The 15,803-nt window shown below is 33.7% G+C and overlaps 2 protein-coding genes across 4 annotated transcripts; one reads left to right on the top strand and one right to left on the bottom strand.

The window, feature by feature from the left end:
* Positions 1–1,147: 1,147 nt before the first annotated feature.
* LOC120262032 lies at positions 1,148–2,449 on the bottom strand. 3 transcript variants are annotated; one of them, XM_039270072.1, is made up of 2 exons: positions 2,370–2,449; positions 1,148–1,466 (listed from the first exon to the last, which is right to left on the bottom strand). In XM_039270072.1, the coding sequence occupies exon 2, from the start codon at positions 1,431–1,433 to the stop codon at positions 1,305–1,307; it is 129 nt and encodes a 42-aa protein (XP_039126006.1). In that variant the 5' UTR covers positions 1,434–1,466; positions 2,370–2,449; the 3' UTR covers positions 1,148–1,304. The 3 variants fall into 3 exon arrangements, with proteins under 3 accessions (XP_039126006.1, XP_039126005.1, XP_039126004.1); XM_039270071.1 differs by having other exon boundaries at positions 1,148–1,470; positions 2,370–2,447; XM_039270070.1 differs by having other exon boundaries at positions 1,148–1,532; positions 2,370–2,435.
* Positions 2,450–3,517: 1,068 nt separating this feature from the next.
* LOC120261409 (sister chromatid cohesion protein SCC4-like) lies at positions 3,518–12,749 on the top strand. Its single transcript, XM_039269290.1, is given in 14 exon segments — positions 3,518–3,626; positions 3,629–4,083; positions 4,085–4,156; positions 4,310–4,630; positions 4,632–4,667; positions 4,669–4,783; positions 4,970–5,008; positions 6,006–6,127; positions 6,282–6,428; positions 6,568–6,657; positions 6,755–6,879; positions 7,194–7,399; positions 7,641–7,765; positions 12,361–12,749. Coding segments are annotated over 14 exon segments (2,151 nt in total). The 3' UTR covers positions 12,550–12,749.
* Positions 12,750–15,803: the final 3,054 nt, after the last annotated feature.

Below are 15,803 nucleotides of genomic sequence, written 5' to 3'. Positions count from 1 at the left end.
AGATATCTATATCAATATCTATATCTGTATATATATACAAGGATGCAAATATTCATGCTATGCTGTGGATGCTATTTAGGTATAATTCCTGGTTAATTACAGGGATTTACATGCACCCACACATACAAAAAGCCATACTTATACAAGACAATAATCATTCATCCTTAGGGTACAAAAGAGGAACTTCTTGGTTAACAATTTCATCTAGTTCAACACACACAAACGCAAAAAGACACATCTATAGTCTTCACAATATGCCTTCTAACAAATGAGAAAAAATGTCATACAAAAGACATACTCCTGGAGTACACCATAAACACAACACTGACACATGAAATCTACCTGAATTCTCAGCACACTCAAAAGTTGCAGACCATCTTCTATCACATAGCTTTTTCCTTGCTTAGAACTGGGTCACAAATAATCCATGCTAAAAGATTTTTTAACACATGCTAGGTCTAATATGACATCTACCATATTGGCAATTTTTAAGCTTTTGTACAGGAATAACTTGTTAAATTCTCAAAAGACACAAGCTAGCTGTAATTCAATTAATGAGTTATCGTCAGTGAATTTGCTAATCAAAACTTCTCAATCAAGATGTGGCAACCTGATGGACTTTCCACATTAGACTGATGGGAATGTAGCCTCCCATGACTTATCATTGTTTTATTAGGGAAAGAGAGACTAGGAAGAGGGAAAACAGTCAGACAAGAATATTTACTCTCATAACTTGACTAGTGTAGGCTGAGGAGTGGCAAGCCCTTGCAACCATCCGGCTATTGAAACAAACATATAACTCAAACACTCCATTTTAAGATCTTCTTTATTTCGTATTCAAGTGTTCGGGATGATGGTTAAAACCATTTCATCATTAAAAGATTGAAAATGTTTTTCTCCTCTATAGCTAATGGAGGCATAATCTCATCTTTTTCGTTACAATGTGTAATAACTTCCAACTAAGAGGTGAATTATAATCATTTATTAAAAAGCTGTGATCCTAAGAACTCTTGAATTTCTGAAAAACTGCAAAGTTTGAATATATAAACATTCATACTGGAATCAGTACATAAAAACAAGCTGCTATGCCAACATATAAATCTTTTTTTCTTTCACATTAACATAGAAATTGTCATGACAAACACAGTGAGACTTGACGTTTATTTTATTGGATGATTAAAACTCATAGTTACAGAGTACTTTAAAAGCAGGACTGACAACAGGCATTCTAAACATGATATAAGAAAAAAAGCAGAGCAGCATACACTGATACACGTGTATTTTATAGGATAAAGGTAAGCATATTATACCCTTCGTTCCCAGTAGGGATGAAAGCAGACGAAATCATAGACAGGGGTGATGGTGGAAACCAAGGCCAGGTTCACACCCATGAACACCAAGAGCCCTGTCATGGGCCGGGTCCTGTGTGGCATCCTTCCTCTCCCCCTTTCTTACTTCTCTCCTTCCTGACTGATCAATGGGCTAGCATATTTATGGAATGCAATTGATAAAGAAGGTCAACTCTGTCGTTCCTAATGAAAGGTATGCTTTCACTCAAACCCTCAAGTTTAAAACAATGTGTAAAACAACCTTACTTTAAAAAGAATGTAAAACAGTGCAAAATCCAAATTTACATTTTTTACAGTGGGCATTTGTTAATTAAAAACATTCAAAAAAATTATACTCGATCTAAGTATTTTGCCAATCTGATGTACTTGTTTTTACTCTAATGTTGAATTGAAAAACTAAAAATTTTTCAAATGTAGATATGAAATAATGAATGAAAATTACAAAATAACTAAAATGTTCAAATTACTTGAGCATAAACCCTATAAGTTCTGTAAGTTGTTATTTGTACATAACCCAATAAACCTAAGATTTCTAACACATAGACCCTAGACTAAGTCCATTGTTGGTTGTAAACTTGTGACTGTGTGAAATGGAGATTTTGGTTGTAAATCTTCAAAATTTTCAGAACAAACCAGAACAAGACAATGGAAAAAGGCCTTGGGAGCACATATGCAATTTTAAAACTTCCACATTAAAAACAGATGCTTTTCTAACTTAGTTTAGGTTTTTTTCTCTTATATATATATACATAAATTGAAAATCCTAGAAATCCCATGAGAGCATAACAAAATTCGAATCAAGCAATGAAAAATTGAGATGCATCCTATGTAATTGCATAAACAACTAGCGAAATCGAATTTTCTTCCCCAAAAATCCTCACAATTTGCAGAAGCTACAAATTTCTAGGGATTAATGCGTCACAGTTGAATTGATTAGAAAAGAAGCTATTGAGAAGGAGGATGATGAGAAGCAAGAGCAGCTAAGAAGAAGGGAGAAGGGTAGTGACCAAAAAAGGCTACCTAGAGGTCCAATGGACGATGACAGGGAGGCGATGAGGGAGCTGGGCACGACCAGGCCGCGACGGCGATCACTGGCTCACGAGGAGTAAAAACCCAGAGAAAAGGAATCTAGGTTACTTTTTAAAATAACTTCTATATAATCTACATATTAATGTATTATATAAAAACTATGTAATGCTCTATTTTTTTAATTTAAAAATTCATTAATTTTCTGTTTAGAGTTGATTGTATAGTCAATTATTTTTTAAAAACCATGAATTATTCATTAAACTTAATTATATATATATAATATCAAATAATATGAATTATAAATAGATTTTTTTATTTAAAGGTAATTTTAAAAATTAGTGATGTATAATTTAACCTAATAAGTGAAAGATAAGATGTTATTCTAAATGCTTGAAAGGGAAAAATAATTGACAAAAAGGTTATGAGATCTTTTTGAAAAACAAATACCTTTATCTTTATTTAATTATTATTATTATTAGTTTATAAATATAAATAAACTACAAACGTAGACAAAAAAAAGAAAATCCGTAATTTCGGTAACACAAATACCTAAGCAAAGACCTGATATCAATATACCCAATGATCATTGACTTATTTACTATTTCTCATAATTACTTTTATTAAATTTTATCTATATAAATATTTTAAGTATTTATATTACCATCAAACCATAAATAGTGTATATTATAGATTGGCAATCAACAATTAATTAATCACATAACAAACAATATATTATAATTTAGAATGTAATATAATGTAATATCTATTATTTAAATGTGGTAGTGATTAGAATCACAACCCCATCCTAAATCTTCAAACACATAAAAAAAAAAAAAAAAATTGTATCCGTAGATTCCTAATATAAATTTACAACAAACACCGCCAAATTGATAAGATAATTTACTCAATAAAAACACATTTACCATAAAAAAATAATAAAGGAGTATATGACAAATACAATACTTATTATTACCATTTAAAAAAAAAATAAAAACTAAAATAAAAATCCACTTAGCAAAAATAGTCCACAAGAGTCGTACAAGTCACGTTTCACTCCCCGAATCATCATGACCTTCTCTTCCTCTTCTTCTTCTTCTCTCGATCAACAACACCTCGATCACTATCACTGATGGCCATGGATGCCGTTGTCGAGGGGCCTCTGGGGCCTCTCCGAGGAGGCGGAGCGCGCCGGCGACTATGCCCGCGCCGTGAAGTGCCTTGAGGCCCCTGCTACAGAGCGGCACCTCTCTCCCTCCCCATGACTGAGATCCGTTCTCGTCTCCGCCTCGCCACGCTTCTCCTTGACCGCACGCACAACCTCAACCACGCCAAGGCCAACCTGGAGCGCGCCCACCTCCTCCTCAACCCTATCCCGTCTGCTCTGCCCCTCAAGCTTCGTGCCCACTCACTCCTCGCCCAGTGTTACCACCTCACTGGCGCCATCCCTCACGAGAAGCAAATCATTGTCCGCGCCCTCAACCTGCTCCATTCCTCCACCGACGCCGCTCTGCTTCCTCGCGATTTCGCCCTTCTCTGGTCCTGTAATCTCCAAGCGCAACTCGCCTCCGTGCTGGCGGTGGAGGGCGACTGCCCTGCTGCGCTCGTGGCGCTTGATTCCGGCCTTGTTGCTGCTGGGGATCTTCGCAGACCGGAACTTCAGGCTTTCTTTGCTGCTTCTTCTCTTCATGTGCAGCTTCTCCACTGGGGAGGACTCTGGCTCGGTTGCTATTGCTGTCGAGCGCTGCGACGTTATCTGGGATTCTGTTTCTGCCGATCTGGTGTGAATTCATTCTTGGTGAATTTTTGAATTCGACTTATGATGATTTCTCTAGTGATTAATTTTTTTAGTATGTTCCTTGAATTCTATGCTTTAAAAATCCGAAAGTTCAGATATTTATTCAGTTTGATTGCTCTCCTGTTGAACAATCCAGAGACAGAAATGTGGTGGCTTGTTCTACTACATTGAGCTGCTGCATGCTTTCTATCTCCTCCGAATCTGCGACTACAAGGCTGCTTCTCAGCATGTGGACAAGCTGGATGCGACCATGAAGGATGATATCCAAAAGGTGCAGTGTGTAAAGGATTTGAAGATGGAGTTGGATGCTGTGAGCCAGAGTCTCTCTCAGCCTAATTTGCATAGGAGGGAGAGGTTTGCATTGAGTGAGAAGCAGGTTCAATTGCAGGAGCGGTTGAGATTTGCTACTGGCTTCGAGACAGTGGTCGAGTGGTCATCATTTGGAGAGAAGTTAATTTTTGGCACCTGCACCCTTGGATGGTGAGTGGATTCCTAAAGGCGGCTGTTTACGCTTTGGTTGATCTCATGGTTGTGTCAAGCTCGGACGCCCAAAAGGGAGTATTTAAGGAGTGTGGGAGAAGGATACAATCTGGGCTCCAATTGATTCATGGTGAGAATATCAGTTTGAAATACTCCTTGGAATGCACAATCTTCTGCATTTCCACCCCCTTTCAAAAGATTGATAAACTCTAATTGCAATCTGTAATTTAATTGACTCTCATCTTCAATTAGGTCAGCAGAACATGCATCTCTGTCCTAAAAGTCTAATATAAATTGATGTTTTCCTTGCATGCAGAGGAACTACTCAAACTAGGAATCCGTGATGGTGTGAGAGGTAAACTTTTTCATCTTATGGAATTTTATCTCGGCTGTTTGGTGCTTGTGATACTAAGAGGTGTATCCCAAGAGCACAAGGCTTTGGCAATGACTGGTCTAGGGAGTGCAAGTCTCATTGAGTTGTTACTAAAGTGCTTCTGTTGTGAACTTGCAAAAACTTACTTTTGGTTTATATGGGGCATCCTTATAAAATAAATTAGTTGATTACCAAAATCGAAGGTTTTACTAATCTCATATTTATATAAAACTGCATAGTTTATTGCTTAGGTTTATTATCCTGATGAAGCCCCTTAGGTTTTAGCTAGATCATAATGCTAGGTTTTGGTACATGTATGAGTTAAAAGCTCTACATACTTTTCTACATAATATCGAGTTTATGTTGAATATTGATAAAAATTGACTCTTCCTTCTGGAGCCACTTACTCTGACACACCCTTATTATGCCATTCTGAACAAAAACACCAAGTCCTTTCTTTTTCATTTAAATTAAAGTTTCTATGGATGTTTGTTTGACCTATGTGAATCTCATTGAAATAAAAGTGCCAAATTTTATTATATGGTGATGCTGCTAATATTTTAGGTTATTCTTTCCCTAATATTTAAAACGGTATGTCTTTCTTTTTCTGTTGTCATATTTATGGTGTGATTTCTTATTAATTCTTGGTTTGGACACCTAACATTTAGTTGTTGAAATTTTTATCCCATCTGAAAAAGTCAGCCTGACACTTGCTGGGCCTGTTTCACAGTTGCTTGGGTTTTACGCCGCATGGTGTTAAACCGTTGCCAAATCACTTTAGTTCAGCTAAGGCCTATAGCCCAATCCAATTCACTATGAGGAACTTCTTGTTGAATCTAGTTTTATGTCATGATTCTGATCAAGTCAGCGGTCATTCCAGTATCTATGCCTTCTTGATAGAAATTTTTGTGCTTTTGTGGATAGTGGAAATATTAGTGTTTTAGAGTGTTTACCTGAAAGATAATTCTTTGCTGTGTAGAGGTGGATTTACAACACTCAACCATTTGGATGTCCGGGCTCTATTTGATGCTTCTAATGCAGTTTCTGGAAAATAAAGTTGCTGTAGAACTTACACGGTCAGAGTTTGTTGAAGCTCAAGCGGTGAATTTCTGGCAGCATCATTCTCTATTTAATTTACCTTCATTTTAAACACTCCTACCTTTACTTATGAGAAAATTTTGTTAGGCTAACACGCTCAAATATAATCATTCATTCAATAAAATTGATGGCTGTTTGTTACTTTGATTTTTTGAAGGCTTTAGTGCAAATGATAAATTGGTACTCCCATTACCCAACAATCTTACAAGGGTGTGAATGTACCATTCAAATGCTTAGGGGGCAGTATGCTCATTCTGTTGGTTGCTTCCATGATGCAGCTTTCCACTTTCTTGAAGCTACAAAGGTTCCAATACTATTTTTCTGACCATTCAATTAGTTGATAGATTTAACAATTCTTTATTTAATTGAAGGGATAATAACATTTATATGATCTAAATTTTATGAATATCTGATCTAACTATTTGGATATTGATAATTCTCAGCTAACTGAGAGCAAATCAATGCAAACCATGTGCCAAGTTTATGCTGCTGTCTCCTACATCTGCATTGATGATCCAGAATCATCCTCACTGGTGAAATTTTCTTGAACAACAATCCTTATTATTTCGAAAAATTTTGTGTTTTCTTCTAACATGATTTATTTACTGAATCTCCTTTTGTTCCGTTTAGGCACTAGATTTGGTAGGACCTGTTTACAAGTTTATGGATTCCTATGTGGGAGTTCGAGAGAAAACATGCATAGTCTTTGCTTATGGACTTCTGTTGATGAGGCAACATAATCTACAGGAAGCTAGGTGGGGATCTCCACACCAGTTGAATTTGTATTTGCTGACAGTCCTATGAAGTAAATGAGATACTTAACACATAAATGTGTTCATTGCTGATTTTTCCTTTTCACCATAAGTTTGTGGTGATTATCAATATGATGCACTAGTGTTTCTTTATAAATTTTTTATTTCTTTTGCTTCTGAACTTTGCAACAACTTTGTTAGATGGCACATTCGACTTGTATGGAGTATTTCTTTTTACAGGTGACCACCTAGGTGGTTTTGAGCAAGACAACTACCTAAGCAGTGATTAACTGATTCTATATATGAATATTATGCAGAATTCGTCTTGCCAGTGGATTGAAAATTGCACATCAGCAGTTGGGAAACATTCAACTTGTTTCTCAGTTCTTGACGATTCTGGGTACATTAGCTCTTCAGCTACATGACACTGTGCAAGCTAGAGAAATTTTGAAGTCATCCTTGACATTGGCGAAGACACTCTATGATATTCCAACTCAGATTTGGGTACTTTCTGTTTTAACAGGTAAATGCAAGAGCCCTTCTTATATTGAGTGGCTCAGTTTCCTTGGTAACCATGAACCAGGTATATATAGAGAAAAGGCATAAAAGATAATTAAACTTTATTACCATGATAGCCGTTTTCTAAGAGATGATCATAGAATTGTTATTATATGGAGATATCTTTTACTTATAATTTAAGGAAGACTTTCTCCTTATTACTATTAACTTGAAAACTGATGTAATTCTCCAATCCTATTTGGTAGGTTTGTATCGAGAAGTTGGTGAGAGGGGTAATGAAATGGAGAACTCCGAATATGAAAGGAAGAAGGAAGATGATTTGCAAAAGAGACTATCAGAAGCTTTTTCAAGCATTCATCACCTTGAGCTGGTATGTCAATGAGATCTACTTGAATAGGCTTATGCATCCCCTTGATGAGACTTACATATTATCTTAGAATGCAAGTTATTTGTTGGTGAAATCTATCGTTAATTCCTTTGAAATTAATTAAAAGTAGCTGGACCATACTATTGAACTGCAAACCTTTATATTTAGATCCTGTTTGGTCTTTCTTTTCGAACTCCCAAAGAGATTGTGAAATCATTGATAATTCTGTTATGTACACATGTTGGATGTTTGCAATTTTGTTATATGCAAAAAAAACTAAAAGCTGAAGAATAAACTAAAAAATTATGGTTGTTTTTCGGTTGTCATTGGAATAAAATGTGATAAGTTGGACGAAGGGGTTTGAATCTGAATCTGAATTTGTGAGAAAATTTTTGTCCCAAGTTTTCAATGTAATTATGAGTTTTGACTTAATTAATACTAAAAAGGAGCAAGTGCACTAATAGTGCTTAACCTAAGCCCTTCAATCAATTTTGGTGGAACTAAAAAATGGGTAATTTTAAATATTCACCCAACATCCCTAGCCATTACACCATGAATGAAGTGGATTGAAATATTATTTTTATTTCTGATGATGTCAATTTTGGAGCATATGTGGCATATAACATGTAATGAGCTTTCCTGCTATGTCATCATCCATGTGCCATATAGTTGTTGATGTGGCAACTTATGCCATGTCAGCAATTGAAGTGTAACTCATTTGTGAGCCATGCCTAATGAAAAATGCACGTTAATTACCGGTATAGAGAGCGTACAAAAAACTCAAATCTTCGAGATATTTATAAAAATAATTATAAAAAAAAAAAATCTTCACAGTAATAACCATCATTATTCATACAATCAAACTTCTATAATTAATCTCATTCCTTATTTAAGAAAAATGAGAAAGCGGCATAGGAAGATACATCATTTCTAGCAAATATTCCCACAGATATTTTGCATTACCATCGACTCCCTAATGGACATTCTTTATTAGCATTCTTCACATTAACAAGCAATTTATGCCTCCCAGCATTTTGTTTTGAATTTTTAATGGTGGCTATTTAAATTGCTGATGTCGCATAAGCTATTGCACTAACAACTAAAAAGTTCAAAAATAAATAAAATTTAACTAACCACATGACATGTGGAGATGATATGACAGAGATTGAAATGTCCATGACACATACACCATGTAAGTTTGCCGGTCCACCTTGTCATGAAAAATAGTATTTAAGCTCATGACACTCATAGTGTTGTGGCAAAGGATCTTGAGTGAATATTCCTCATAGTTCAAGAGCTGAAAAGACCCATGTTAGAGTTCAAAGACCAAACTTACCAAAGAGTCTTGATTCAAGAACTAATAGTGGATTTAACCTTGGTGAGTGCTCTAACCATGTTTTAACTTGTGGTCAATCCAAGTGGCATATTTATTCAACAAACTAAAGGAAAAAGTCAGATGGAGAGATTACTTGAAGCAAACCTAATTCAAAGTAATCCTTCTTTGAAAAACTTTGGTAATACTCCTAGATCATTTGCTCTTACATCAATAAAAAGAAGTGCGAACCTCTTCAATAGAATCATTTTGTTCTTGGTCTGAATTTAATATTAAGCAAGTTCAAACTAATTGACTACTTGTGTGATAAATTCTTCGAATTGACTTGCTATTTCCATAAAGGATATAATTAACAACCTAAACTAGACATTATCTTTATCCTATAACAGGTCCCAATAGAAAAGTGTTCCTAAAAATTTTCCATCAACTATTTCTTATGTGACTATAGGTCAAACTGAAACAAAATACTTTCTCCTTGCGGATGTGATTCGTTGAACATAAATCTAAATTTTCAATTCTTTTTTAATTCATTAAATTTTTTTTTTTTTTTGGCTCTTGGTGGTATCAAGATGCCGTCATGCCTAGATATCTTATTTGTCTTTCCAAAAAAGTGGATATTTCCAGAAAAGACTTTTGGCTCAATAATCATCTGTTTCTCATGTTCCGTAAATAGGCAGGACATTGGGGAAGATTCAAAAAGGCATTTTGGGAATTAATCTGATTCTATTTTTGTTCATTCCATTTTAAGAAAGGAAAGATCCCCAAAAAATGATCTTTAGTTTAGTTGTTGAAACTCTGTTTAATCGATCAATGTGTGATACTCTCTTCCACTTCACACCTTGGAACCCATTGTGCTTATAGTTTTATGGAGAGCAAAGCGCATTCACATCTTCTTAGCTCGTAATAATTGAGGAAAAGAAATGTTCTTTTTTGAAGATGCTTTCTAGAACAAATCCAATAGACAGAGAGGTGAGGTCTCTAGCTCAAATGTTTAGAGCACATGGCTAGGAACCACGGTGTCGAAGGTTCAAATCCCTCCTTGCTCACATAGCCACATCTAATTTTTATCTTTGGGGCAGGAAATTCATTATCAAGATAGCTGACATTGAGCTATTGAAATGGAAGGGTTTTATTTATTTATTTATTTATTTATTTTATTGATCATGAATGCTTCGATCATTAAATATTTGTGTTGTATTCCCTGTAATCCTTCCTTAGCTAGGTTTGGGCAAAATAGTAGAGCACGTACAAATATTACTAGCATAGCTAAATTCTGTACCTCGTCATTGTTGTTTGCTCGTGGTAATTATGGCCTATGGGGAGAATCAATGATTGTATCTTTGGCCCACGGCTAGCACATCATCTGAGAATTCTTAATTCGCTAGTTGCAAGTAAATAGCCCCTAGGCTATTGACAAGGTTGTATCCCTGATTTACATTGAGGACGGTGATTTTCAAATGCCATAGAATTGAATGGGATATGATGAGATAGAATGCAATAGAAGGAACAGAATGGGTTACTTACTCCAACAGTCAAAGCAACTAAATTCAGTTCTCCATTCTTCAATTAGGAATTAATCAAAATTTCCCCAAGTAGGGTTTAAACTTAAGTCTACTAATTAAAATGGATGCTTTTAAATTCAAGTTGCATAGCCCAATTAAGTTAATTTTAGTATTAATTAATGATTATATTAATCTATAGAATGCAACTAAATTTTGTAAAAAGAAACTATTTCTATTCTTAATTATTCCATTTTTTTTAAGAAACTTGGAATAACTGGGGTTTATTAGACTAATTAATAGTCTCACATTGGTATTGTAATATGTTTGGACTTGAATGTATGTGTCTAGGTTTCTCATCCTATCAGCTTAAGCTTTTGGGTTGACTCATAACTAGATGATATGTTTTGTTTGCATCTAGCAGAGAGTTATTTTAAGTTATGCCTCCAAACGTGGTGTATTGCTTTGTATTGAAATCTCTGTCATGGTAAGTGCTTTTCTAAATGCATTACTTGGTGGACACTAGTTGTTAAGTCTTCAGTTACCTGAAATTTTTTCCCCAGGAAAGGTCTATTCTCTGTAGTCCTTCTGTTCAATGTGGATCTGCCTAATAGGTGAAGGCATCTGATCAAGAAAACTAAGCCAAAATAATATTATTTGGTTGATTGTACCTTACACCTAAGTAGTTCATACTGGAGTATAAAATTAGTGCTCATGAAAAATATCCAGGCATTTGGTATTAAGTTTACATTGGAGGTGGAAATGCGTGTTTCCTCTTTGAATTAATTTTGTAAGTATGGACCTTCAGTTTAGTTTATGATGGGCACCTGGCCATTGATGTCATTGGTACAGAAAGAAAATGGTGGATTGTTGATTAAGAAGTTTTCCTCCATTGCATTTTGACATTATGCACTACAATTGGCTTTAAACTCATCTAATATTTATTATTTGCTGTTTTTTTTTTCTTTGAACATGTTTTTTGCTGCCATTTCTCATCTCTAACCTTATTGCAATGTTATCTCTTGGCATGAAATATTTAATAGTATCCTGAAAAGAAAGTTCAAAGGAGAATTTACTATTTTACCTAAGCAAGCTCCAATTCAATGTGCGTTTTTTCTCTTTCCTAGGTCAAAAGTTATGTGGGTACAATAAAAATATTTCTACTGTTGCAAGCAAATTCAATTCTTAGCATTTTTTGAGCTCTTAGAAGCCATTGGTTTACTTATTGATCCTTTTTGGCCACTAGACCTTCCCTAAGTTTGGACTTTTGTATTGCACGTGATGTGATGTCTAGACAATTACTGGACCTGCCCAAAAATGAATTTGCCACTGTTACATAATCAATTCAGGAGGCCATGGCATGAATCCAGATCTGCTAGAAGATGCATGGGTGTAATTAAAATGGACTTTCGATCCCATACCTGTTCTATTGGGTGAGAATGGAGTAAAAGAAGGTTTGAATGGCACATTATCAAATCCATCAAATTTAGTTCCTGATTATGAATTATATGGTTCTTCTTGTTCAATCCACTGTTCAGATACTTCCACTTGAATTCACACTATATTATACTTTTGCTGTATGTGCATCTGTAGGCTGGTTTGGATTGAAGACCCAAACAAGTGAATCTTAATTTAGCAATTTTATTCTGGAGTGTAGTCAACTAACCTGGCATTTTATAATATGCCATAGTCTGAATTTCTCATTATACTCTTGTGTGATCATATATATTTATCTTGTTGTAAAGCTGTCTTAAAATTTGCTGCAGATTGAGAAGACCAGGATAAAAGTCCACCAATTTCCTGGACTAGACATTAGAAGAGCAGCAGCTGGGCCTTCTACAAAGGTTGATCTCGACATCCCCGAATCCATTGGTTTGTCAAAGCCACCACCTCCATCTATATCATACAGGTTGCGTGACTCCGATTCAGGAAAACGTGGTAGGAGGAACTTCTAACAAACAACTGACTACCATCCTTATTTCCATCTGGAGATGCATCTGTATGAATTTTCAAAAAAGAAAATGTCTAACACCTGTTGTATTTTCCGGTTTCGCTTGCCGGATGTCTCAAAGCTTTATGAGCTTAAATTTTGGTAGCAATTCTGTCGTATTAACAGTGTATATCATTGTATATCAAAGAAACCTCATTTGATGTATCTTTGATTGTTTAACCTCATTTGTTGGCTTTCTAAAACTTTTGTGCAAAATGTGACAGTATGAAATTCAGTGTATTGTGTAATATGATTAGCCAAGTATCTTTTCCAGGTATATTCATTCTGTCCTGTCTTTTGTCTCTCAGCAGTGGATTAGTTTTTGCCCAAAATAAACATATGTTCATCAGTTGTAAATTAGATCTATTATGTCAATGTTTGTTTAATTAGCATCATATCATTATCATTCTTTTTTTAAAAAATAAAATAAAATAAAATAATCATCATTCCAAGCCAGATAGAAAAGCAAAATCTACTACTAAGGAGAGACAAGGGAAGTTAAGAACAAATGCATGTACATACTAATCCACCTTGTATATTTGCTGGCTTCTTGCTTATGATGCTGCTTTATTAGTATAATTTCATGTTTTATATTATATCATTGAAAGTCCCTTTTATCAATTTATGACGTGTTTATTTTGTATCTTTTGAAATCACTAAAATTTTAGAAAATTAGGATGGCTGATTTAGTTGATTTTATAATTTTTGAGAAAATTTTAAATTACTAAATAAGATAATTATCTTTAAAATCTAAGAGGATTTCATAACATATATATATATATATATTTTCTAAATAAATTTTTATTCTGAAAAAGATATCATCAATTTATTTATTTTTATTTTGTCATAATTAATATCTTGAGAGTGGAAAAGAAATCAACAATGTGATGTCATTAAGAGATAATTATAAAATTTAATCAAGTTTTCTAGTGTAGTAATTTGTAAATGTGACCAAATTATTCTAATAATAAAACCTTTTGAATAATATAAACACACACTATATATATACATATTTCAACCTTTGAATACTATATATGTAATTATTGTGGAGCTAAACAAATATTATTTTAATGGGAGACGTGTGTACTAGTTCAAGCAAATACGTGGATCCTCTGAGGCAGAATTTGTGGTCTTTCTTGTTAGTCAAGCACGCATCAACTTCAACTTGGAAGACTAAACATTTCTGCACGTTTGGATGACTCTTTCAACCTTTAGTGATGTCTCCATCAACATCAATTTTTCCTTTATATATATATATATATATATTTGAAAGTAATAAAATGGTTCTTAACTTTTTGAAATATGGCCACCACTTTTTGTGGTAGTTGCAAATCCGAATGTTTCATTTATTTATTTATTTATTTATTTAAAATGTTGTTTTTCCATCCCATGTTGCTTTTTATGTGAGTTTGATTGATTTATTGTTAAATGTGTTATCTCTTTTGATGTTTTAGATTTGTTTACGGTGGATATAAAAGCAATGTGTGTGTCATAAACTATGGCAATTACTAAAATTTATTTTAAGAAATATTTACATTAGAAGCTTTTTGAGACTTTAAAATAGATTTTTATAAGTCGTTTATACGATATTTTCCACATAAATAATGGTATTTAACTTTAAATTTTTGAAAATTTCCTTGTTACATGGTTGTGAAATTGAAAATTAAAATTTTGTTGTGACTCGTAAGTAATAGGTATGCTTCTTTTAAAATTAATAATAAAATAAAATAGTTTTATCATAAATATATAGTGAACAATTGCTCTTACATGCATGAAACGGATGCTAAGAGTGTTTCAGTAACACTGCATGAGTCAGGGTTCGAACTTGTCTTATGACCTTATTAGCATGCACGTGGGACCCTGAGTACAACAAACACTTGACTCTCATCATAACTATTTAAAGCTGGTAATTTTGCCTCTCATTATTTTATAAATTAATAAAAATAAAATGAATAACAAAGAGAGCAAGAAAAGCAAGACTCATAAGGTGAATATATCAAAGAATACGATCATATCCTTTTTAATTAATTATTTTTATTTATCTTATCAAGTTTTTACAAGACATAGGCAAAGACAGTAAATGACTCTCTCCATCGATATTTAGAGATCCTCACATATGCTGGTCTCATATTTTGCCAGTGTTCGACATCCATAAACACGTATGCAAAGACAAATATACTCGGCGATTAACTTTATATTTATACCTACCTCGAATATAATCGTGTCATACTTATATAAATAAATAAATAATAAATAAATAAATAAATAACAGGGATATAATCGATAAAAATTAGTTCAAGTGATAAAAATGTCATTAAATCAAAACAGTACTAGTGAGTTTACACCACTCCAGAAACAATGTCTTCTGATCTCGACATGAAATTGATGGGTTCCAACAGGTAAAAACATATAAAGACTTAACAGGTTAACACCAAAGACTCATGACAGCTAACCTGGAAAATGAAGAGTAAAAATTGTGGACAACTTTTCTGCAGATCGTTTGACCTCAATTCAATATCTTTTTAGTAACAATCAATTAAATATTAACTTTTGTAATTAATACAGAGGATTACTATAATTACACCCATTAACCAATCTTTTAATGCATGGATATGTTTACACATATTGAAGAGAAATCCCATCCACTAATTTTTTTCCCACTTGTGAGGATGGTCCCTCATAACTAGTCCCCCACTTGTCTTTTCCTTTCTTCCAAGGACTTGGTTTCAATTAACAATAGCTCCTTCGTGGAGCATGCTTCAAATAAATAAATTAATTAAATTAAATAATAAAATCTCCAACTTTTCATCTTATTGTGAAAATGTTCTTTTAATAACTATACTACCCATTCCATTATATATGATATGTTTCATAGATATTACTGTTTATCTTATACTCCATGTTTAACTATATTCTCAGTACTAAAACAATTCCTCTATAATTTATTATTATTGTTATTTAATTATATTATGCATTACATTGAGCTTTCCACCTCCTCTGAGTTTGAAGGATCTTATTACACAAAAATTAAATTAAATTTAAAACCAAAATATTATTTATTATAATATTTATATTAATTATCTTCTAAGATGGAACTAACAATGTAGCTGTTTTGGTATTTTCCCCATGACCGAGATGCAAAGGAAAAAACATACATACTTCATGGAAAATTAACTAAATTCCATTCACTGTAAAACAAATTAAACCTTATTATTACCA

This window comes from Dioscorea cayenensis, chromosome 5, assembly GCF_009730915.1.
Source record: "Dioscorea cayenensis subsp. rotundata cultivar TDr96_F1 chromosome 5, TDr96_F1_v2_PseudoChromosome.rev07_lg8_w22 25.fasta, whole genome shotgun sequence".
In the NCBI taxonomy this organism is placed as follows: domain Eukaryota; kingdom Viridiplantae; phylum Streptophyta; class Magnoliopsida; order Dioscoreales; family Dioscoreaceae; genus Dioscorea; species Dioscorea cayenensis.
Note: the sequence above shows the minus strand (reverse complement) of the source record. Positions and strands in the feature narration are given on the sequence as shown.

Excerpts from the sequence above, each read along its gene's own strand:
- LOC120262032 (XM_039270072.1), bottom strand. The coding sequence starts at position 1,433 with ATGCCACACAGGACCCGGCCCATGACAGGGCTCTTGGTGTTCATGGGT.